Source organism: Mytilus californianus, unplaced genomic scaffold (genome assembly GCF_021869535.1).
Source record: "Mytilus californianus isolate M0D057914Y unplaced genomic scaffold, xbMytCali1.0.p SCAF_3, whole genome shotgun sequence".
NCBI lineage: Eukaryota > Metazoa > Mollusca > Bivalvia > Mytilida > Mytilidae > Mytilus > Mytilus californianus.
In genome coordinates, this window is record NW_026262679.1 from 29095489 (window position 1) to 29120234 (window position 24746).

The following is a 24746-nucleotide window of genomic DNA, read 5'->3' on the forward strand; positions in this document are numbered from 1 at the left end:
GCAAATATAGTATTAAACATAAAGACTTTGAATATCATACTATAAATTACCAAACCAAAAAAGGGGGTAATTTTATGTAAATGTATTCAGGATGGGTAACAAATCCTGCTCAACACGTGCCATCCATCATGTTGATCATACATATTTACATTGTGTCATAGACCAAATTTATTTGTTCAGTGTATGTTCACTTGTTTTTGTTAATATGTCTTTTGATTGAGTTAAGCCAATTCAATTGATATTTTATAGTGTGTCTTTCTATGTTGTGATGTTACACTATTGTTTCAGGAAGGGTGAAGGTTGGCGCCTATTAAAACGTTTAAACCCGCTGCATTTGTTTGCACCTGTCCTAAGTCAGGAACCTGATGTTCAGTGGTTGTCGTTTGTTGATGTGTTTCTCGTATCTCGTTTTTTATATAGATTAGACCGTTGGTTTTCTGTTTGAATGGCTTAACACTTGTCATTTTGGGAGCCCTTTAGCTTTCTGTTCGGGGTGAGCCAAGGCTCCGTGTTGAAGGCCGTACTTTGACCTATAATGGTTTACTTTTACAAATTGTGACTTGGATGGTGGGATGTCTCATTGGCACTCATACCACATCTTCTTATATCTATATAAGTACAATTTCGACAAAAAGTGTCGTTCGGTGATATCACAATCAAGTAAAAAAACGCATTGGTGGTCCTCTGTGACATAGATATTTCAGAACGGTCAACCAACTCGTATTGACGTTCGTTACACTTTCAAAGAGACTTCAACTTTACCACATGGAAACATTGGTTGAAAGCTTTTTTGTAAGCAGCGACCCTCTAGGAAATCATAATAGGAAACGCAAGCTCCGGTGCGTTTCCTATCAAATGGGAAATGTGTACTCCATATACAGGCCCTTATAATGATCCATTTTTTCGTTATGTTTTGTTCTCAACACACCCTCATTTTAATAATATTGCTCCTTCAACTTAATTTTGAGCCTGTGAATCATAAAATTTTAGATATTACACATGTATTCCTTTGGCTATGTTATTACAAGGGACCTCAATATTGTTCAAAACCGAGTGGTTAAAAACTTCCTTAACAAAGAACCAAATACAGTCATCCATCGAAAATAAATTGGAATCAGTGTCATCTTGTCAATAAAGAAGCTCTTTCGTAATATTATAAAAGTTGGTGCAATCGGTAAAAAATCAGATAAAAAATCTTTTGATTAACATTTCAATGCATGTATCCAAGCAAAGTTATTGTAGCCAACAGTGATACTGTTTTATTTTAACCAAGATGAGATATAGGTTATAAGTTACTCACAAAATAGAATAACAAAATCGAACTCCAAGGAAAATTCAAAAAGGAAAGTTCCTTAAGCTTAAAAAATAACAAAATCAAAAGCTCAAACACATCAAACGAATGGAAAACAACTGTCATATTCCTAACTTGGTATAGGTATTTCCTTATGTAGAAAATGGTGGATTAAACCTGGTTTTATAGCTAGCTAAACCTTTCACGAATTAACGAATTAATTTGTATATTTTTAAAATGCTAGTAATATGAAAATAAGGAGAGTTTGTTGGATTACCAATGAGACAACTATTCAAGTTGAACATTAGACCAAAGGAAAAGTATGTAAATATCGTCAGGTCATTGTACAGCCTTCAAGAAGGAGCAAATTCAGATAATAAATGTAAAACAACTCTACAGATTAAACTAACGGCCGCAATCAGCTAATAGCATTAAACACCACTCTGACAGACGGCAACCGGTCTCTAGTTCAGGTGCTTCGCTTCATAGTTCACATAATTTTACTGCACCAGATGCGAACTTCGACAATTAATTCTTTTCAGTGATACTCGTGGCCAAAATATTTGAAAATCTAAAACTTGATCCAACCGGTCTCTAGTTCATGTGCTCCACTTCATATTTTACATAATTTTACAGCATCAGATGCGCACTTCGACAATCAATTCTCTTCAGTGATGCTCGGGTCCAAAATATTTGAAAATCTAAAACTTGATGCAAACGTTGAAGAGCTGAAAAAAAAAACCAAAAAAGACCCAAAGTAAAACCAAATTCGTACAAGGAATCAAAGCTATGCATAAGAGGGATACATTGCTTAATTTTAAATGATTTCCAAAATTTTACGACAGTAAATTTCAGTCGAACAATATCCGTATTTTCATGTCATTATCGAAGTAATAGCTATCTTCTGGTGATACACTCGGGAAGTAATAGCTCGTTAGCTGTATGCTTCAATGTGCTACCAACTGCAAGTTCCTAGGGTACCAACTGGAAGCTACTGTAAACCTATTCAGATAATTAATTAAATCCATATCGCAATGTAATGGATCACTTATTAACATTGATAATTTATTGTATTCAAACTGATGTATGATATTACAATAGTAATTATGACTTTTATGGTATTTTTAAAATATACTAGTGAATCGGTGTATACTCATTCGACATTAGACTAATTATTCTCCTTTTTGATATCTAAATTTGCATAAAAATGTGAGAAATGATTGAGGAACGATATACGAACATTTGATACAAAATTTGTATATACAAGTGTACCTTCGTAGAATAAAAATAAGGAGATACGGTATGATTGCCAGTGAGAAAACTATTAACCAAAGACCAGCGAACAAAAATGTTAACAACTAGTAGAATTTAATATCATAATTTTTTGAAAACCTTTTTGACAAACCAATTCACAAACATACCAACTCTTTCTAATATTTATTATCAATATCACTTGAATGAATTTGAAAAACTATATTTCCAGAGTGTTTTTTAATAGTTATAGATTAACAGAGAACGAATGTCGATACTTTTAATGTAACAATAAAATCGATGTCTATGAAGAAGGGTTGTTTAGCTTGAAACAGCAGTCTCTAAACTTTGTTTAATAGACTTATTTGATATTTAAATTCAGAGGATCCTAGTAGTGGAAATGGACAAGCACAGACGAACACATCGAATGCTGTAAAAGAAGACAGCAAATCATCTGGTGAGAAATGCCAAGAGTTTCAAGATTTGATTGTACACCTAGCCATACAAGCTGATGCCCTACAAGAGAGAAATGTAACAATAAACAAAAAGACGTTGAAGATCATAATATAACTTACCACACCAAAACAAAAGGGAAATTTCTTGTGTTCAGAAAGGGTAACAGACCCTGCTCCACACGTGCCATCCGTCATGTTGATCATGATAAGTACAAATTCGATTATTAGTCTCATTCGCTGGTATCTATGATGAGTTTATGTCACAATCAAGTAAACAAGGACGAGATTGTGTCTACGCCAATAGAATATATGTGGTCATCTGTGACTTAAATATTCCAGAACTGTCAACCAACTCGTGATGGCGTCCGTTACACTTTCGAAGATTATATTTGTTTGAAAAGTTTTTTTGTAAAAAGCAACCCTCATCATGGTATGAAACACAAGCTCTGAAATATCGTTTAAAAGGAGAGCGATATGCCCATCTGAAGGCCCTGTAAATGATCCATTGTGTCTTTATGTTTTGTTCTCAACCAACCTTCATAAATAATTCTCCTTCAACTTGAGACTGTGAATCATCGAATCTTAGATATGATTCCTATGGTTATGTGACACATGTATTACAGGGGACATCAAAATCGTTTAAGACCAAGTGGTTAAAAATTTTATGAAAAAAGGACCAAATATCGTCCTCAATCGAAAGTAGATTGGATACAGTGTCGTCAGATCAATGAACAGGCTTTTTTTGTTCTATTGGAAAAATTGGTGGATACAGGAAAAATGTGTTAAACAAAAACTCTTGATTCTCATGTTAATACATGTATGAATATTGTGGTGTTCGAATATCAAATTTTGAAAATAATTGAGTAAATAACATGGTACATAATATGACCATTTCTAGAAGAAGAAAAAAAAATATCAAGTACTCGCAAAGGAGATTGTATTCCTACCGGCATACAAAGCAGCCAACAATGTGGCGGTGGTATCACACAAAAAACTACACTGAAAATCTAAAGAATGAAATTAAAACTTCTTCTACATTCAGGTTCGTGCGCGAGAGACTCAAATAGTAAGTAATAACTTGTGTAATAAAGCATATGAAAATAATGGAATTAATTTTTTTTTGCGTAAAAAAATCCTTCGACGTTATGAATTACATTCATTTGCTGTCCTTTTAGTTCAGTTGATAATTAAGCCTTTAGGACTTTCAACACAATCGTTTCCCTATTTGATTTAATGGTCTGCTGCAACTTACATTAAACCTTTTTTTTAAAGAAAAAGTAAATATGCAATGCGCTTTTCGGCGATAAAGTTTATCGACAGGCTCTTTGTATTTTCTTTAACAGCACACTTGTTCTTGGTAGTTATGAATCAAAGTTTATGGCCAAAACTAATTACTCCATTTAATCTATTTACTTAACTTTATAGCTTATATGAATTGTTTTGCTATCTGGTGCTTATTTTAAAACTTTTCTATTTCTACCAATGCTTGGCTGCTTTTGGGTGACTCCGAGAGGCCCTTTCTAAATGAACTGCAGATTGTTATTGTCAGATAGTATCATTTAAATTCGTATACAGGCTTGCTAGACGGTGGCCTATACTTGTCACATCCACTTCATTTGAACTCTGGTGGATTGTTGACTCATTGGCAATCATACTATATCTCCTTATTTTTATAATGATGCTTTGTTTTGTATACATTGTTATAATCGATAAAAAGCCTATCAGAGCTATATTCATGTTTATATACCTATATTGAGTTATTTTTTTTCAGAACGATAGGTCATTCTTTCGAAGAATCAAACCGGACGATACCAAGTTTCAATGAAATATACTTCAAGGCGTAAAATAATGACCTGTGAAAGGTCTTTATTTTCCCTGATTAAAATGCAAACTAAAATTTATTTAACAGTAAATTCGTTTCATATTTATCGTGTGTTGTTGCCATTTGGGGTTTTACTTTTTAATATTTTTGAAAGCTTTAAGGCAAAAACAATCATTTCCTCCGTTTATACGACTGAAATATCAAAAATCGTCGTTGATGCACATTTTAACTTTTGGTAAATTTATCGCTACAATAAAGGGACATTAACACTTTTATAGTGCATAACAAGATTTTGTGAGGTAGTCGAAATTGACCTTAAAACGATCGTATTAATTTTTGATGTCCAAAAAACGTCAGATCGGACAGAGTTTGACTTTTGACTGACTACTTTTGTTTGGGATTAATTGTAATCATAACATATAATGAGACTGAAAAATGTTTTTTGTTGTTAAAATAAATAATAATTTTACCTGACGCAGCCATGCGTAAAATGTATTTTGGCATTTCTCTTCGAAAGAGACTTAATTAATGGAATAAAACGTCTGTTTGGTAAATTTTCTCTTTTTTTCTCGGTGTGTCAGGATTGTCCAAACAAAGACCTCCCTACGGTCGAACTTGTCATAATATTTAATTAACCATATTCTATCACCATTTTCACTTCACTATTTCTACGGGAGTTATGGTACCTTGAACAGCTCTTTTTATAGAATTGTACCAATGACGCCTTGTAGAAGGGTTATTATAAGCGTTATTATACATTGACTTGGACAACTTTTATAACTATCGTATCAGAAGTACACCACATCTACGCAACTCCTTTAAGACTGTTAAACAAAAATTGTACATAATTTGCCACCATATGTTTATGACCATATTGAACTGTCATTTTGACTTGACCATTTTCATCGGAGTTACGGCCTTTTTTTTACTATCCTACAGGGCAAAAACTCCATTAACACAATGTCTACCATGATACATGTATGTCCATAATTAAACTACATGTAGCTTAATTTATACATTAGGCATTGATCAAATCATTTCTATTGTATTTAAGTGTTTAAATTATTTATCAATTTAAATGTTGAGTGTCAGGTAAATTATAAATGTGTATGATGTGACTCAGGTAAAATACAAATTGTGCATTTGATTAAAATGATAATTATAACAAAACAATAACTCGATATAAAACAAATATACAACTAGCTGAACATATAGCTTAATAATAGTAATAATAATAATAATAATAATAATAATACTAATAATAATATTCGAATCTCATGACCTCAGTTCAAATAACACCTTTTTGAAGGAAACTGTTGTTTTTTTTTCAATTTGATATGAGGTTTGGGGTTTATGTATAAGAATTTACTTAAGTGGTCTTATTTCAACTGAATTAATTTATCCGTTTTCTATAACCATTGATTATTTTCTTTATTTAACAAATGTTGAAGATTATGTTTAGGACTTTATTTACATACAATTTTGCCAATTTGTTCATTTCTCTATTGATGTTTCAAAATATATATGACAGCAAAATGTAATAAACATTTTTGTTCTTTGAAATTTGCGGAGGTATGTATCCAAATCTGTTATTTGGATTCTGAAATTTATTTGATTCATACGAAGTAACAGAAATGCATGTATACAATGTGTATTTTCCTTCTGAATGCATATATATATATATATCTATATATATATATATATATCTATACAGAAAATCGATTTTAAAAATCAGAATTGGTTCGTAAATTGTTTTAGGATTATTTGATAATTCCTATTATAAATAGATAAGCGGAAAAAGAGTCTTAAAAAAGCTCACAAGAAAAAAAGTCACAAACTAGGTATGAAATAAATTCAGACATTTGATGAATGTTAATAAAAGGCTCAGAAAAAAGATTTAAAATATCTTGATAATGTGTGTCATGTATGTTGTTGATATCAATTGGATAGTGTTTCAGCCCATGCTTTATGACCCTAAAAATGGCCATCATCCCATTATTTATCATGACTCCCATAAAACGGCTACTACATATAGGGGACATAGCAGATGGTGGATATTTTTCAGAGTATGCCCTGGGCTGAACTATTCCATAATGAGACATTCTGAACCCAACGCCATTAAGACCGTTTGATAGAAATATCTCATAGAAATGTTTGCCGACATTTGTAGTTGACGATATTTTACTGACATTTTGAGTTGACCATTTTTCCGAGAGTTCCGGGACTTCGAACATTTTTGTAAAAATGTACTACAATGACTCCTTGTATTCGCAACTCCTTCTACATTGTTTGGCAAAATCTCTCATAGTTAGTAAGATTGCATGAAAATAATGTGTTGTTGGCAATAGTGTACTGTCGTTTTGGTTCTATCATTTAACTTTTATTAACTATCATATCACAATAACACATGAAGAACACAATTTCTCTGGAACCGTTGAACAAAATGCTCTTCTACTTGGAAGGATTGTTTGCCATCATGTGTAGTTGACCATACTGTGACGTCCTTTGAGTTACATTTTTACGATGGATATTAGACTCTAACCATTTGTTTTACTATTGAACCACAATGACCTGGATTGACCTATTGGAATCCTATTCCCTAATTTGCCAAAACTCCACATTTCCTTGAATTACAAAAATAACAGAACCACATACAAAAGGTTGAAATATGCTTTATGATATGATATATTATTCTGTGGTACAACTCTATAATGTAAACACACTTGTATTCTTTATTACAGCACAGCGGTAGGGGACATTTCGCTATAGAGTAGCGATCTTCTTATACATTTATTGATATTGAAATAAAAGTGAAGAATTCAATAAAGGAAAAGTCAAACCAATTAAACTTAAGACAAACTATGCTCATGAAAATTGAGACATGTATACAGGCTATAAATCTGTTTCAAAATATTTGACGAACAGAATACCCTGAAAAAAAACTTGGACAAAACTCACATCCACCAAGTTGTAAATTATTGTCAACATCTCGTCATATCCACTTTAATATTTGACAGTCGTAAATAAATAACAATATAAAATATGGCTTTAATCATTAAGTCATGTTGGTAGCATATTCTTTTGTATCTTTATGGCTATTAGAAATGTTTCGTGGTGATGATATCGGCTTTTGGTGAAAATAAACCTAAAGCTGTATATATTGAATAGATTTCATCAGTAAATTGATTTGTTAATGTTTCAGATACAACTGTCAGTAATGGCGGCAAAGTACCATCGACAGGTTTGATGGAACGTTACCAAATAGCCTTAACACCAGGCTCTTTGTCCCTTTACTTTTATATTGCCTACCAGTATATACAGGAAAAGTACACGGATGGAAAACAGGTAAAGTAAAGGAAAACATTCTATTCTCTTCCAATGTTCCCGAATGCACGCACTTCTATGTCTTGCACAAAAGAAACTGTTACAGTGGAGATCACTTCTAACCTCTCATCAAATCTGTCAGAATCTGTAAGGAGAACTGTTCTAGGAAAGTATGTAGAACTGTCATCCTGACACCTTTTAGACAGTTCTAGCTAGAACAGTTTTAACCTAGAACTGATTTGGTCAGTTCTATCTAGAACTGATTTAGACAGTTCTACCTAGAACTGATCCTGACAGGTCTACCCTAGAACAGTTTTAGACGGTTCTACCTAGAACTGACCAAATCTTTGGTCGGTTCTACGACTAGAACAGTTCTACGATTAGAACTGATTTAGTCAGTTCTACGGCTGAATTGATTTAGTCAGTTCTATCCATAGAACAGTTTTAAGAACTCTTTGTCTTAAATATAAATAAGTCAAATGAATATAATATATATCAAAAAAATTCTCATTTTGCGTTTGGCTTTATCAACGATATGAATAACACTGAATGGTGACGTCATTTAGAACTGTTCTACACTCCTGGCAGGTTTGGTCAGTTCTACGGCTAGAACAGTTTTGCTGACAGTTCTACGGTTAGAACTGATTTGGTCAGTTCTGCTGACAGTTCTACGACTAGAACTGATTTGGACAGTTCTACCTAGAACAGTTTATACAGTTCTAGCCTAGAACTGATCCTGACAGTTCTACTTAGAACACTTCTAGGTAGAACTGTTCTAGGACAGTTTAGAACAGTTCTAAGACAGATTATTCTGACAGTTCTAATGAGAGGTTGGAAGTGATCTCCACTATAGTTCTTATTCCATCTCTTTGTAAATTTTAATGTTTTCACAGGTTTAAATAAAAAATGAAAGTCTTGATGGATAACTACAGATCTAACAATTGACACAATTCTTTATTTCTCCATGTTCTTCTTTATAATAGAAAGTTCATAGTATAGAAAGTATGATTTTACTTATTTAATTGTACAATGTATTCATATATTTGCAAATGTTCACCATATTTATCCCGCAGATATAATGAATTATGACCGCGGAGAACAATAATTTGCAGGCATATAATGTTAAAGGAATACATCCGAAATGACCAATAGGTTCAATAAAAAAAATCTCAACCTGTCAGTTTCATAGTCGCTATTGTTCTAATTGCGTGTTAATACTTTGCCATTAAGGATTTCTGGAAATATTTCTGTTATACACATATAATATTCCAACTGTGTGTATATGATATATTATAGATATAATTGTAAATGAAGAAAGCATAAAGAAAGGGCAAATCAGTCAAACCGTCTAAGGTCAAATTTGCAAGAGGTGTTTCAGCTTTAGTTTTAGTATAATCACGTTACTTTTAGATACAAATAAATGTCTAAATATTTCATTCTAATCATTTGATACTATAGCATTGACTGATAGGTGATGATATTCTCGGTGAGATGGGCCAAGATGCGAAATTCACTTCAGGTACGCGGTAACGATGAAATTCATTTCAGGTAGGCGGTAATGATAGCCTTTTCCTCAATTCCCCTGTTCATATCGTAAACTTTGATATGTACGATGGCTCGTTTCGCCAAGTCAGGAATATGACAGTTGTTGTCCATTCGTTTGATGTGTTTTGTCATTTGATTTTGCCATGTGATTAGGGACTTTCCGATTGAATTTTCCTCGGAGTTCAGTATTTTTGTGATTTTACTTTTTTCGAAGCTGAGACATTTTCACATATGTGGTTAGATTTTAGAGTACGAAGTGAGATTCATTTTCCCGTAATTTAACACACCCCGAAAAGTCTTTAGACATGCGGCTTCTCGAGGTAACAAATCCTTTATTCACAGAATAATCATAAGTTCTTTGAAAATTTAGTTACTTGCATACATTTATAACTCCATTGTTTTTGCACCTTTATTCTATGGTCAGCACAAATGGTTAAGCTCGGTCACTTGCTAAAAATTGAAATATGTCCAATATAGCTGCAAAGAGATTTATGTTTACGGACATCTTTTGAGTTCCTCAATTTGATGTGCATTAGGGATATTGACCTAGAAACGGTCAATCTTTTCGAATACACTTCAAGTCAGAATCGAAGTTTGCGGATCCAAATAAATATAACACGCCACATTGAATTTGACATTGAGGATAACATTGAAACTAAGATGTCTTCATATCTAGTTCTTTTTTTCGGAAATTTACACAGTTAGCCCAGGCAACTTCAGAGTAGGATTTATGACCAAAATGTATCATGTTTTTACCAATCACTTAGTCCTCGCTATAGAGTCACAAATCTGGCAGAGATGTTAAAATGATTAATTCAATATATATTTCCGTTCCTACACCGTGGTTACACTCTTGATCTTATTTAACTGTTTAAAATCACAATATGGTGTTCAATGTTAAATATATGCACTGTGTAGTGGCGTGGTAATCATTGTGGTAAAAGGGAGACACCAAATGCCTGATCGATCTTATGTACGTAAAAAGTCCTATGTTTTACGAGTGTTATTCATATATTAATTTTCTCTTTTTTCACATTAGGAACAACTGGAGTTACTCCTTTTGGAAGCAATCGTAGCCGATCGTGTCGATTATGTCTCAGCAATGATACAGAACGGCGTTAAGTTTAATCCTGCTTTTCTGGAAATTTTATATGATGAGGTAATTGTTTGTTGATCAGTGCATATTAATAATCTTTATCTATATTTGTATCTTCTTTAAATTGGCTATATAGTGCAGATTCTTGACCAATGAATCATGGCATTTTATATTGTACCCCAAGCGTTGACTGTGGTTTAGAAATATAGTTACCGAGACAGGGCATTTCCAATGGCAACTCAAGGCCTGACTGTTATAGAAATATAAACGCTATACACACGCAGTAGAACAAGTTATGAGCGGGATGAATAAGTACGCAGGCACGTTTGGTCAGACGTCATGTCCTATGTAAGGAGGCCACGCTCCCTGTATGGTAGAGATCGAACCCTTTAACGAACTCTTTGAGGTTCTATGGGTGGCATGTAACAATGCTATTTTATTCAACACGACCTCTTTTTCTATCCATTTTGCAGATCCTACCTATTTGATTGTTTTAACTGTCCAGTCCTCGACCAGAATATGCATGAAATTTTTGTCATTGGACGTTACGCGAACATCATACATGCCATCAGTCAATCATTTTCAGTTGTCAGGCTGAACTAGAACTGCAGATTTTGTTTTCAAATTTTGAACTAAAAATAGTACAGGTTGTAGAAGCTTATTTATATAACATGTAGATAATATATAATACATTGATACATTTTAATTTGTATCTTTCTTTTCAGACTATGAAATGTCCAAGTTGTGAGGCTAAAGATTGTCGAAAAATTCACTCAATTCATTACGTGAGTATGTCTTGAGCTGTTGGTGCTACGTAACACCAACATGCTTCATCGAGTAATGATACATTAATGCAAAGCCGGAGACGTTCACCCTGTGATATCATCAGTCTCGCTCTTTTTTAGTACATGAAGTTTCATTAGTTTTTTATTGCCTTGATTTGTCTTTTCTTAATGTATTTTCCGAAATATGATCTAATTATGTATCTAGCTTTGTTTATTGCAAGTTATTGATTTTTTAATTTTTGACAGAAAATATTTGTAAACGTACATGTATCCTCACTTGTTTCGTTTTGACTTTCATATTTTATCAACGAGTTTTAACAGTAATATAGCATCACGGGTTCATAAAATGGAACAGGAACTGCTCATCCCTAATGAAACAATCGAGTTTAGCTCCGGCTTTTGGTAAGATTCTTGTTGAACAAATCTTTTGTTTTCTGTATAGTGCTTTATGAATTGATGTTTGTCTAAAAGTAGTTTTTCTTTTGCTTTTTATTCGACTTATGGTTTAAGATTTCCTCCTTGTAATCTTTTATATATAGATATAAGAAGATGTGGTATGAGTGCCGATGAGACGCTAAGGCCTACGCCTCTTCACATTTGAGATTAATTTGCTTATGCAATACAACTTAAAACCCAACTCGTTAACATTTCACCATAAATTTGATCAACAAATAGATATAAGAAGATGTGGTATGAGTGCCAATGAGACAACTCTCCATCCAAGTCAAAATTTATAAAAGTAAACCAATATAGGTTAAGGTACGGTCTTCAACACGGAGCCTTGGCTCACATCGAACAGTAAGCTATAAAGGGCCTCCAAAATTACTAGTGTAAAACCATTCAAACGGGAAAACCAACGGTCTAATCTATATAAAAAACGAGAAACGAGAAACACTTATGAACCACATTAACAAACGACAACTACTGAACATCAGATTCCTGACTTAGGACAGGTGCAAACAATGCAGCGGGTTTAAACGTTTTAATGGTACCAAACCTTCACCTTTTTCTGAAACAATAGTATAACATCACAACATAGAAAGACACACTATAAAATATCAACTGAAATAGCTTAACTCAATCAAAGGACATATTAACACCAGTGAACATACACTGTACAAATAAATTTGACCTATGATACAATGTAAATACAAAATAAATAAACTAAGGGAAGAATAATAAAAGTAACATGTTATATCGGTATGAAATGTTAAACAATTTAAGAAAAATAATATGCTTGAACAAAAATATCAGCAAGTTGCAATAACTTTAAACACAGGTATATGAAAATAATATTGTTGTTAGGTATACGTGTACAGTTCCAATACAGAAAGGAAATATTTTTATAAAATAAATAATTTTGATGTTCATAGTACGAAGTGAAAATTTATAGTAATACCAAACACTTATCAAAGCTGGTATATAGAACAGATATAACCCTGAATAACATTAAATAACAAAAAAACATTACAATTAGTATCAACAGGTCAAATAAACAAGAAAGTACGATTTGAGAGCACTCGCAGTCACAGACAGCTAGTTAAAAGCCAAAACAGTTAATAATAAAAAATCATGCATCAGAGACTAAAATCAACTAAAACACATCCCAGGGATTTAGTATTTTAACGTCATGGACAGTCAAAGAAGACTTGACTTGTGCAATGCCAAAAATAAATGTATCGACAGACAGTAGGATAGTTAGGAGTTTAACCTCTTTATAGATCAAAATGAACGTGGGTGTGTCTTTATACTTTCTTTTAACATACTGTGACCAACAAAACTAACCAAGAAGACAGGTATAATTGAAAAAGAAATAAAGTGCTACCTTTAAATGAATATAAATATTAATATTTATTTCAGCGTACATGCAAAAAGACATGCAAAAAGATTTGGTGTACATGTACAAACGAATGTTCTTTTGAGAGACGTAAATGTCAACGTAATAAAAAAGCAAAGACATCCCATGAATATTCAGTGCATGACAAGGACTACCAATGTACCTGTGTAAGACACGACCGGGCTAAAAGACTAAAATCGAAGGGCAAAGATGGAAAATGCGTTGATGTCAGTAAGAAGGCACGATATCTTTGTCAGGAACTCTTGAATCACGCAAAAGGTAAAGTAGATGTATTTATCAGCTTGATTTCGATACGAATTGCAAAATTATTAAGATAAATGTAGTAAGTGTAAACCTTTGATTTGCTTTACTATTCAATATATTCCATACTTAATATAAAACGAAAATAAAACTGTAGGGAAAAGGGTGTACTTCATTTTCCTGCATTTGGTTGGCATTGTGTGTTCTACACTCAAGTAAAGTCAGTCAAATTTTTGCCTTATTAGTATTAGTTTCCTATAATTGTTTGTCTGTGTATGAATAAATGCAGTGTGAATATCTTCAATATTAATTTTGAAACACCCACAAATATTTTCTTAAACATTTTTGGAAAAAAGTTTCTGAATTTGATAAATTTGATGTTAAATGACGGTCGATCAATATGATTCTATAAATAAAGTAACTAGGAAATTCGTCATTCCACCATTCGTCTTCAATTTCTAAAACAGAATTATAAAAATATATTTTGTGTCACACATAGCTGCTTTGTCCAGTTTTGAATTATGAATTGATGTGAATTGAGTGCAACGAAAATGTCTGACAAAACTACTGAATTAATTGAAAAATAGCTTGAAATTTAAGTAAGATTTAGATCGAAAGGGTCTTTCGTCTTGCAAGACCTTTAAAAGCTACCATTTTATTTGCTACAGTACTATAGTGTATAATATAAAAAAGAAGATGTGGTATGATTGCCAATGAGACAACTCTCCACAAGAGACCAAATGACACAGAAATTAACAGCTATAGGTTACCGTACGGCCTTCAACAATGAGCAAAGCCCATACCGCATAGTCAGCTGTTAAAGGCCCCGAAATCACAAATGTGAAAATATTCAAACGAGAAAACTAACAGCCTAATTAATATACAAAAAATGAACGAAAAACAAATATGTAACACAGCAAAAAACGACAACCACTAAATTACAGGCTCCTGACTTGGGACAGGCACATACATACAGAATGTGGCGTGGTTAAACATGTTAGCGGGATCCCAACCCTCCCTTAACCTGGGACAGTGGTGTAACAGTACAACATGAGAACGAATTATAAAAATCAGTTGAAAAAGGCTTAACTCATTAGATGGATACAAATATAAATACATCTAACAAAAACACAGAGTGAACGTGGCCGGGTACTTGTACATCCCAACAACAAAAAGACACTAAGTACTGTCTAAATACTGTTTTTTTATTTAATTTTAGTAAAAAAAGAAAAACGTTCGTGCAAAGTAGAACCCGGAGATTCAGATAGCTCAGGTAAAGAAAATGAGTGTTACAACAGTATCATAGGGGCATTAGCTACGAGATATGAAACAAAATAGAAGATGATAAATAAAAGTGAAATGATGAAATAATAATTCGCTTTGAGCAGCCAATTTGATTCAATTTTGTCAAAATAGGCAAAGAGACAGCGCTGATGAATTATTAACTTGCAAGTGAATAATTCAAACTCATGGAATCCGTATTTATGTGACCTTCAGTTTCACCCATTATCTAGAGATTGGTTACGCATGTATTAGTCGTGTTTAGCCATTTAAGGGAAAAGAATGTCAACATGGAAAGTGAAACAAAGGTGAACCATTTCGTTGACTGATTCGATACACAAAAAATCAGGTCGCTCTATTTAAATCTATGTTGATGTTTATATCGGATTATGCGACCGTCGACAGTCTTCGGAGGTCATCTCGATAGTTAATTAGATGACGTCTAGACTAAAATACACACGAAATTCTGATATATATATTATCGAATACATGCATTGTCAACTGTTTATTCAGACTTATTGTAATTTGGATATACGTTTAAGTACGTTATAAATCAAATATGAGAATTTGAGTCAAATCGGTGAAAATGAATTTGACAGCTAATGCCCCTTTAAAACACAGGTTCGCCGATTAACAAACAAATGTTTTGAACAAAATACAAACGTTAACGTTATTAAATAATGTGACACATGTTTTTTTTTATGAAACGCTTTCTTATGTTATATTGTTGCTTTCTATTTCTATTTGCCATGCTCACATAACCCAACGTTCTCACCTAAGATTATCTCCAATCTTCCAAATTGGAAGAGGTTCTGGTTTAAAATGAAGGCTTTTTACCGGCGACGCACATTAATATTGCATATTTAACAAGTGTACTACTCCCGAAAGAAAATGGTCCTTAGTTATTTTATTTATGGAACTTATCAAATACTATGATAATTGGAAATACATATTTGAAGAGAGATGACTAAATGAATGCTCGTCATCGCTTTAGAAAGAATCAATATTAAATATTTTAAAGTCTAGTCCGCAAAACTTCCCCAAATTTTAGATTTCCCTTAATGTCGAACTCATCATTATTTTATGTGAGTAAAAACCTTAACTATAATCGAAAACCTTCGTACAATTTTGAAGAGGATCAATGAATATAATGTTGGTATTAAACTGGCGACAACAGTGTTATTACTGATGGACGGGCCAACACAACTTTTGGCAAATTGTTTAATAAACTAAATAAACAAATAAACTAGAAATTTGTTGCAATTAATTGTCCAAATATTTTTAGATAAAGGCAACAGTTGTAATGTCAATAGTCAAAAAGACAAATCCGGGTCACAAACCAAAACCGAGGGAAACACATCAACTATATTAGAAAAACAACGGAACAACAGAAACACTGAACTGTTACAAAAACAAACGCCAACATACATAGAAACGGACTCTATGATAACAACTGTCAGATTCCTGACTTGGTACATGACATTTTAAGAAAATGGTGGATTGAACCTGGTTTTATGGCAAGCCAAACCTCCCGCTTATATAAAATGTTTTTTTAATCAGTATGTTTGCAGCCTAGAATAAGACACAACCAGCTAAATATATTATTTATTACAGACATTTATCATGATTTACTGGCTTGGGCTATATTTGGAAACAAAACAAGGCTGGCTGGAGTATTTTGGACAAAATGTTCAAGTCCACTATGTATGTTGATTTTGTGGTAATCTTTATATGGTAAAAACAAATCGTTACTGACGATATCACACTAATCGCGATACTGAAAATTTATATGTTCAATCTTTATACTTTATTGATATGCTCTTTAAATAACGGTCATGAATATATTTTTGGACATATATCACTGTACATATACCCGAGAATAAACATTGTTTTGTATAGTGCTCAGACACACAGTCTGAATCTTGCCAAAAAAAAGTGTCTGCACATCTTAAGGTTTTTATAAAGATAGACTTAGTGGTCGATTACGGATATTCCTTTGATTTTAAAATAACTAAGTTTACCAGAAGAACTTTTTCAGTCTTTTACTTTTTGGCATTCACTAAATCTTATTGCGAAATTAATTGTCCAAAATTGACATTGTTTGTTTTCTATGGCAAATCTTCGAGGACAAGAAGGTTTTTAGTTTATATAAGTGAATATAATTTCATTGACTATTGTTAACTAGGAATGTGTTGCACTTGACGTAGTCACAAACCCATCGTCTGCTAACTTTGAAATGACGATTGCTACCGAAGGAGCGGAAAATGCTTTTACTTTCCCTAGCACCTGGGTGTTTTCGGTATAGTTCATTCATTTATTAGCTTCCTGTGTAGTGTTGTTTATAACTGTTGTTTGTTTGTTCGTCGTTCTTCCTTTTTTTTGCGGTACGTTTTAATTTTTTTATCGACTTTCTGCATGCTGCATGTTTGCAATTGTTACATGCTCTTGTAAAATAAAACAAACACCTGTTATATTCTTACAGTAACAGCGATTATGGCGAGTAGTATTCTTAAAAACATGGCCGACAAAGTAGAATCAGCAAAAGACAGAAAACTACACGAAGAACTAATTCAGCACTCAAAGTAATTATAGTATGGTTACATGTATACAAGTGACTTAGAGAGAAAAGATTCATGAACATTGTTACGTTTTAAAGATTAAAAAAAATACGTTTTTGTTGAAGCTCTATTTATTGAACATCATGTAATTTCTCAAGTCATATTAGTGATAGTAAAATGATAAAAGGAATCAAAAGAGATATGAGATTGTAAAATGGTAATTATATGATTTGTGTTTGATGTCAACAAGAGTTTTCTATCCAACTTCAGAACATTTTGCATGTTCTCTTCTTTCGTGTGAATAAGTAATAGCGTTTTGTACACTAGTAGTTATTCATAATCATAACAGTTATTTTAATTTATTTTTCAAGTTTTATGAAATGATAGAGCAATGGAAAGAAATAATAAATCTTTCATTTACGGTTACCGTTTAAGATTTACATTGATTTATTTTCAAGACATTTATTGATTTATATTTCAAAATTTTGTATTTCAAATCCTGCAAAGAGTATTGTAAGGTGAATGTTTTTAAACATAAACGAATTACAAAATATGGGGAAATATGACAAAGTAAAACCTTAATGGTCATGTATTTTTTTTTTAGCTTACCCGGTCAAAAGGGCCAAGTGAGCATTTTACATCACTTGGCGTCCGTCGTCCGTCATTATCCGTTTACTTTTACGAAAATCTCCGAAACAACTCGACCAGTTTAAAAAATGTGTCCAATGACCCCGCCTGTCTACCAAGATAGCCGACATGGCTAAAAATAGAACATAGGGGGTGAAGTGCAAGTTTTGTCTATTATTTTGAAAACCTTTATAAATAGAGAAAATCTGACAGGGCAAAAATGAGCTCTATCAATTACTCGTTGACGTGAAAACTGTCAAGCGACTTCTTATAGGAGCTATTGTCATTTAATGACAAATTTTAACATTTTTTTCCATTTTTGCCTTATATCTAGAAAATTATGATAGATAGAGAGAAACTTTATGTCCAGCAAGACAATATCTACGGACAAGTATGTCAGTCGACTCCAAATTAGAGTTATTGCCCTTTGATGACGATGTTTACCATATTTTTGCGTTTTTGTCTTATAACTTAAAAACTATAATAGATAGACAGAAACTTAATTTGCAAAAATGATCAACAAGACAAGATCTACATTTAAGGCAATATGAAGGAAATTTTCCGACGACTCCTTATTGGAGTTATTGCCCTTTAATGACGATTTTTACCTTTTTTTGCTTTTTGCCTTATATGATAAAAATTACAATAAATTTTCATGAATTCTATTCTTGTCTACAGTGTTGGAGAGAGTCCATCATTGATTATGCACATAGACCTAGGTGAGCGACACAGGCTCTTTGGAGCCTCTAGTTTTAAAATATTTTTCCCTGAACCGTTGTTTTGATATATTTCCTCTGGGCATTTCAATAATCATGTTAAATATTCTTATATGCTATACTAAATGTTTTTACTAGACGTTAGGGAAATAACCTATCAAACTTATAATTTATAAAACAATTCAATTATAAATCAAAGCATACTTATATTTAGATTATTTGAGGACAGAGTACTACGTATGCAGAATACATTGTATGATGAATGTGAAGACGATTCGATGTTGTTAATGCAACAACCAGACAGAGTGTGGGGGATAACTGTTTCACCTATGGCATGTGCATATGAAAACAACATGAAAGATGTAATAGGACATCCCTGCATCCAGAGACGTCTTAATAGAATATGGTACAACCACAACCCCCATGACAAATTAAAAACTGATGCAACTGCGAAAGCAGCTAAACTGACAGACTTTGGATGGGTAATATTGCGTTCATAGTTACTTTCTACAGAACACTTTAGATGGGTTATATTGCTTTCATCGCCACTATTTGAAAATAAGTTTTTTTTTATCGTTCAGAGAATCTGCGTCTGAATATCTATCACCATCGTTTTCTTTGATGACTTAAATAAAGTGACTTTTGTTTTTGTAACGCCTTGAAAGGTCTTTGCTCTTCTTGACCCAATTTAGTGTTTATTCTAGCGGCACTGATAGTTTAAACATTGCGTATTGTCCAAAAACAATGACAATGGGATCAGACACAAGATTTTTGTCAACATAGAACGTCTTCTCCAGCGCCACTGATAAGTCTTATGCTGACAAAACACGCATCTAGAATCTTAAATGAGTTTTTGTTCTTCATGCCTGAAAAAAATTGGCATCTTGATGACTAGCAAAATCAACCGGCATGAAAGTTTTGCCTTTACCCCAAAAATACTATAGAAAAAATACGTCAGTTGTAAAGCCAGAACATTATTATTTTCTATATCAAAATCGAATTGTTTTACTCAGGACTGTGTTGGAAACCTGTAGCTACCCATTAATATATGCAAAGTTTGCGTTTCTTTGCTAAACACCGCCCCTTCCTCCAAAAAACAATAATTCAATAAATGTTTTCCTGTTAGAGATGTAGATTATAGCCAGCCAAATTTGATGAAATAAGTAAGCTCCAAGTAAGATCGTCAAATGATTGAAAAACCCGCGATTGAAAGGTGGCGACAAACCACACAAAGAGAGTAAATTCTCAATTGTATGACTGTAATGTACTTACAGGAGCATTTATTGCGTATATTTGTTTACAATCCTGTTAGTTTTTTTCAATGATCCCTGCGTTTATTTATTGTTTAAGAATTTCCTATTACGTACATGAAGTTTATTTCGATGTTTTGTTTGTGCTTGGAACATTCCAACTGCCCAAATATATCATGTGTTAGATCCATCTGTCTTAAATCCATTGTCAACAATAATTTCTCTTAAAAAAATTAGTTTCTTCTTTCAAATATTACTCCAGTCAAGTAAAAACGAAAAACGACCTATCAATTCAAAATTGATACAAAAAAAAAAGATTTCTTTTAAGGTCTTTTAGTCAAATTTCTCAAGTTACTCAATTTGACATTGCTACTCTACTATGAATCTTAAACATTCACTGTCATCCATTAACCATTATGCCTGGTTTTATCGTGTCTTTATTCTTACTTTTCTCTCGATGGCGCATCTGATTAACTGTCAGTATATTGGCGATAATTGACATATTTTTATGAATCTTCAGTTTATAAAATATGAAATGTTTTTCATTATAGATTGGAACATCCTAAAGGAGAATTTCTAAAAAAACCTTTCTAAAATTATCAAATTGAAAACCTTAGTTTCTATATAACTTATAAAAATGGCTTATAGTTGGTTGCTCAGCGTCCAGTGGCAAATATTTCATGCAAATTCAGGACGAGAACTAATTAACAATAAATACAATAGGTAGCTCTTGTAATAGAGGCCGTCCAGGAAGAAGGTCGGGGAAATTAAGACTGCCACTTTAAAATTTGGGTATACGGGTATATGAATAGGGACTGAAATTTCGCCTTCCTACTGGTCACCTAAGGACTCCTGAAAGAATTGTTGCAAGGATTCTTAAAGTGCAAAGAGCGTAGCATTCTCTTTAAACTAGGCAACTAACGTCCCCATTCTGACAGGACGTGGCTGCGTACTTTTACATCCCGCACAGCCAAACGAGAGTCTTGCATTGATTTGAGTTTTACTGCCGGTCGGAAGAAGACCAGGAGTGACCATATTTCTATTCCCAATTCACTCTTGGGGTCGTACCCCTTGAAGTTGTTTTCGCAAACACGTGTCTTGCACAGTGAGATCTGTCTTAAGGTTTAGATTTTACAATTGCTGTTGATTATGCATTGAAATCATACGATGGGGCAAACATGTGAAGCATGGGACATTTCTTCTATCAGGCCATGAGGTCTCATTCCATCTTGATTTATATGATAGTTGGCTTGTTTCTATCGCACGATTGTGTTTGTGAGCCGGGACTACACAAATTTAATTAAAATTAGTTTGCTACTTTCGTATTAATTCATTATAGCAGCAGAGTATCTCAACACAATTATCACAAAAAACAAGGACGAGTATGTAACACTTGCTTCCAATTAGTTAATATATTTTGTACCTAATCCGTTTTAGTGCACTGTCAATTTATCTGGAGACAATGTGGTTTACTTCATATGATTTTTGCGAAATAGTTTGACTGTGTTGATCTTTTATTGATAATATCCATATCGTTTTTGCCCCAAAAAAAAGCTTTAGTCAGAATTTGATATTTTGTATTTCAGAACTTGATTTTTTATAACGGAAAGAAAAATGCCATAGAGGCTTGGTTATCGCCACTAATGGTATTTTTGTTCCACTACGTAAGTATCATGAATTTACAAAATTAAGTTTAGTCTGAAAATGTGTTTAAGTTTAACCCCGCCACATTCTGTATGTGCCTGTCCCAAGTCAGGAAACTGTAATACAGTGGTTGTCGTTTGTTGCTTTGTAACATGTTTGTTTTTCTTTCATTATAATTTACATAAATTAGGCCGTCAGTTTTATCGTTTGAAAAGTTTTACATTTGTCATTTTGATGCCTTTTATAGCTGACTATGCGGTATGGGCTTTTCTCATTGTTGAAGGCCGTACGGTGATCTAACGTTGTTAATTTCTGTGACATTTGGTCTCTTGTGGTGAGTTGTCTCATTGGCAATTATACAACATCTTCGTATTTTTATATTAAAGTTTCTAGAACCTTTACAGGCGTGAATCTAAGTCTAAGAACTTCGTCAATTTGATGCTCATCCCAAAAATTCGTGTTTATGCATTTATTTAGTTATTGTGGAATTTGTTTAGATATTTTGAATAAGCCATGAAATAGATTAAAATAATAGTTGTGTTTATAAGATTGCATGTGTAAGTATTACGTCGTGTATATTTAGATAGCATTACATCTGTTTTCAATCATTTAATCAAGTTCGTGTGCTTATTACTATTTTTTTCATTTTTATGTACATGTACTGAATTATTTTAGCTTTTTGTTATGGCTGTCATTGTTGGATTCAGTGCCTTTATTCTGACGGATCTGAACATAATTGACAGTTACAAAGACATAGGAGTGTACGAATGGCTCCTGTATGGCTGGTTGGTTGCCGATATTACAGAAGAGTATTTGATACCGGTACGATTTGAATCTAAAGTAAAGTGGTAGAAAATCAAGGCAAATGCAATGTTTAATCACAACTGTGACATAAGTCGACAGTGAATTTTTACACCCATCGACATCGGCTTTTCTTCTAGGAAACATTGATTTGAAAATTCTGCAAGGCACTTCAGTAGTATCAGAATTTTAATCATTTAGATCTTAACATCATCTGAAAAGTCTGAACAATTAATAATTCACTCGTGTGCAGTTTTTACGTCAATTACCAGACATTTCAGTATGGTGTTGATGTATACAGATAAGTAACAACTAAGGAACAGTCAGAACATAGTCTGAATAGATCTTAAATGACTACAAGCGAAATTTTTGGTCTTAACAGTTATAAATTAACAGCAGGAATAAGTCTGAAAATTTACTGAAAGACTAAAAATGACTTAGTGTCATTTAAGATTTGTTCAAATCAAAATAATTGTTTCAGATCAAAAACTGTTTTCTATACAGTGCTTACACAATCAGAACTGTAGAAAAAATTACAAGAAGAACATTTGAGTTTTGGTTTGGAACTGTTCAAATAAAGGTATATTATCCAGAATGGCGCTTCCAATACATCAGAGTTAATGTTATTTTCATTGATGATATCCGTGTAAGATAATTTGTTAGGATCATAAAGAACTTTTACAAAAAGATTGTTTCTATGATAAAAACACCGTTTTTTTGTTTTGGTGTTTTTGTAATTTTTGTTGTTTGCCATGGTGTTGTCAGTTTCCCTTCAAATGTATAGTTTATATTACATGATCGCTGCATTCGGTTGTTTTTATGATTATGAGAAGTATTTGTTAATAGCCTGTTATAGACAAACACGTACAGTATTATTTAAAGAGGTTGTGAGAAGTCAATTTTCTCTATTTGAAATACGTTCTTACATTTATCAACAATACAGTAGATCTTTTAGTTAGAAGAATCAAATTTTACTTTTACAAATGTTTTGCACTTTTTACAGCTGATTATTAGGAACCACTATTGTACAGGACGAAAACATGGCTATTGGTTCAAATTTCGCAGAGCTTTCTTCAATATTTGGAATGTGTTAACCTGTGCGTCGTATTTAATTATTGCTGCTGCAGTGTTTGTGAGAACTATTAACTCGGCTGACTTTCACAGAATGGCATTAAGACTATACAGTCTTGGTCTTTTCACGATGTACATGAGATTTCTTCAGTGCATGATTATCCATAATTATTTTGGTCCTAAAATAATCATGATAGGCGAAATGGTAAGTTTTTGTTGTTGTTATCTAATTTCAAAATAAAAAGATCTGCGTAGCATGTTGCCATAAATGAGCCAACGTTTGAGGACTGCAATTTATTCCGTTATCATGGTTATGGAATATCTTTTTCACAAATATGTCCCAATCGTCGTAACCACAATTCTTTCCTGCTTTTCCAAGAATGTGACCTACCAAATTAGACTTATAACCGGATTTGTACTTGCATGTACAACACGTATAGGGTGCAACATGTGGAGCAGGATATTCATACCCTTCCTCAGCACCTGAGATCACTCGTTTTTTTGTGGGGTACGTGTTGCTCAGTCTTTAGTTTTCTATGCTGTGTTTTGTATACTGTTGTTTGTCTTTTTGTCTTTTTCTTTTTTTTTTTGCTATGGCGTTCTCAGTTTATTATCGACTTCTGAGTTTGAATGTCCTTTTTGGTATCTTTCGCCTCTATTTAATATCCTTAAAAGTAGAACCACGAGACGTTTTCACATTCCTTGAAAGATTGTTTGCTGTCTGTTTGGTGACAGTTTTTTTCCCTTCCACTTCGAGGCTCATTTTCAGTATCCTTAACCGCTTCAAAAGCCTAGAAACTGTACACGTATTTATATTAAAGCTTGTCCGAAACATTGTTTACTCGATGACCACTTTCAGTAAACTTATGATCGCCTTTTTGGTGTCGGCAGGCATTTCTTGTCTTTGTTTTGCCATTTAATGTTGATATTAACAACGGCAAAACTGTACTGCGAGTCTGTAAACATTGATATTCTAAATTTTAAAAAATAAGTTTAAGTTATCCCTTTTTGAACATGTTTTACTGCTTTTAAATTACACGAAATTGATAATGCCGTTCTTCAAAGACGGGCTTCGAAAAGCAGTACCCACTGCCGCAAAAAACTAAATCAATTACGGCACCTTTTTGTAGT

General features: G+C 33.0%; 1 protein-coding gene across 5 annotated transcripts in view; it reads left to right on the top strand.

The window, feature by feature from the left end:
• The window catches only part of LOC127734316 (transient receptor potential cation channel subfamily M member 2-like), a 69410-nt gene that overhangs the window by 30830 nt on the left and 13834 nt on the right, over positions 1-24746 (top strand). For 2 of the 5 annotated variants that reach the window (XM_052244139.1, XM_052244138.1), the window contains exons 10-22: positions 2925-2999; positions 4040-4063; positions 8022-8164; positions 10728-10847; positions 11510-11569; positions 13430-13685; positions 14887-14940; positions 16563-16652; positions 17431-17530; positions 19064-19331; positions 21686-21763; positions 22419-22565; positions 23548-23820. In XM_052244139.1, coding sequence (XP_052100099.1) covers positions 2925-2999; positions 4040-4063; positions 8022-8164; positions 10728-10847; positions 11510-11569; positions 13430-13685; positions 14887-14940; positions 16563-16652; positions 17431-17530; positions 19064-19331; positions 21686-21763; positions 22419-22565; positions 23548-23820 — 1688 coding nt within the window. Of the gene's footprint in view, positions 1-2924; positions 3000-4039; positions 4064-8021; positions 8165-10727; positions 10848-11509; positions 11570-13429; positions 13686-14886; positions 14941-16562; positions 16653-17430; positions 17531-19063; positions 19332-21685; positions 21764-22418; positions 22566-23547; positions 23821-24746 lie in introns of those variants that run through there. The other 3 variants (XM_052244141.1, XM_052244140.1, XM_052244143.1) reach the window with 3 other exon arrangements.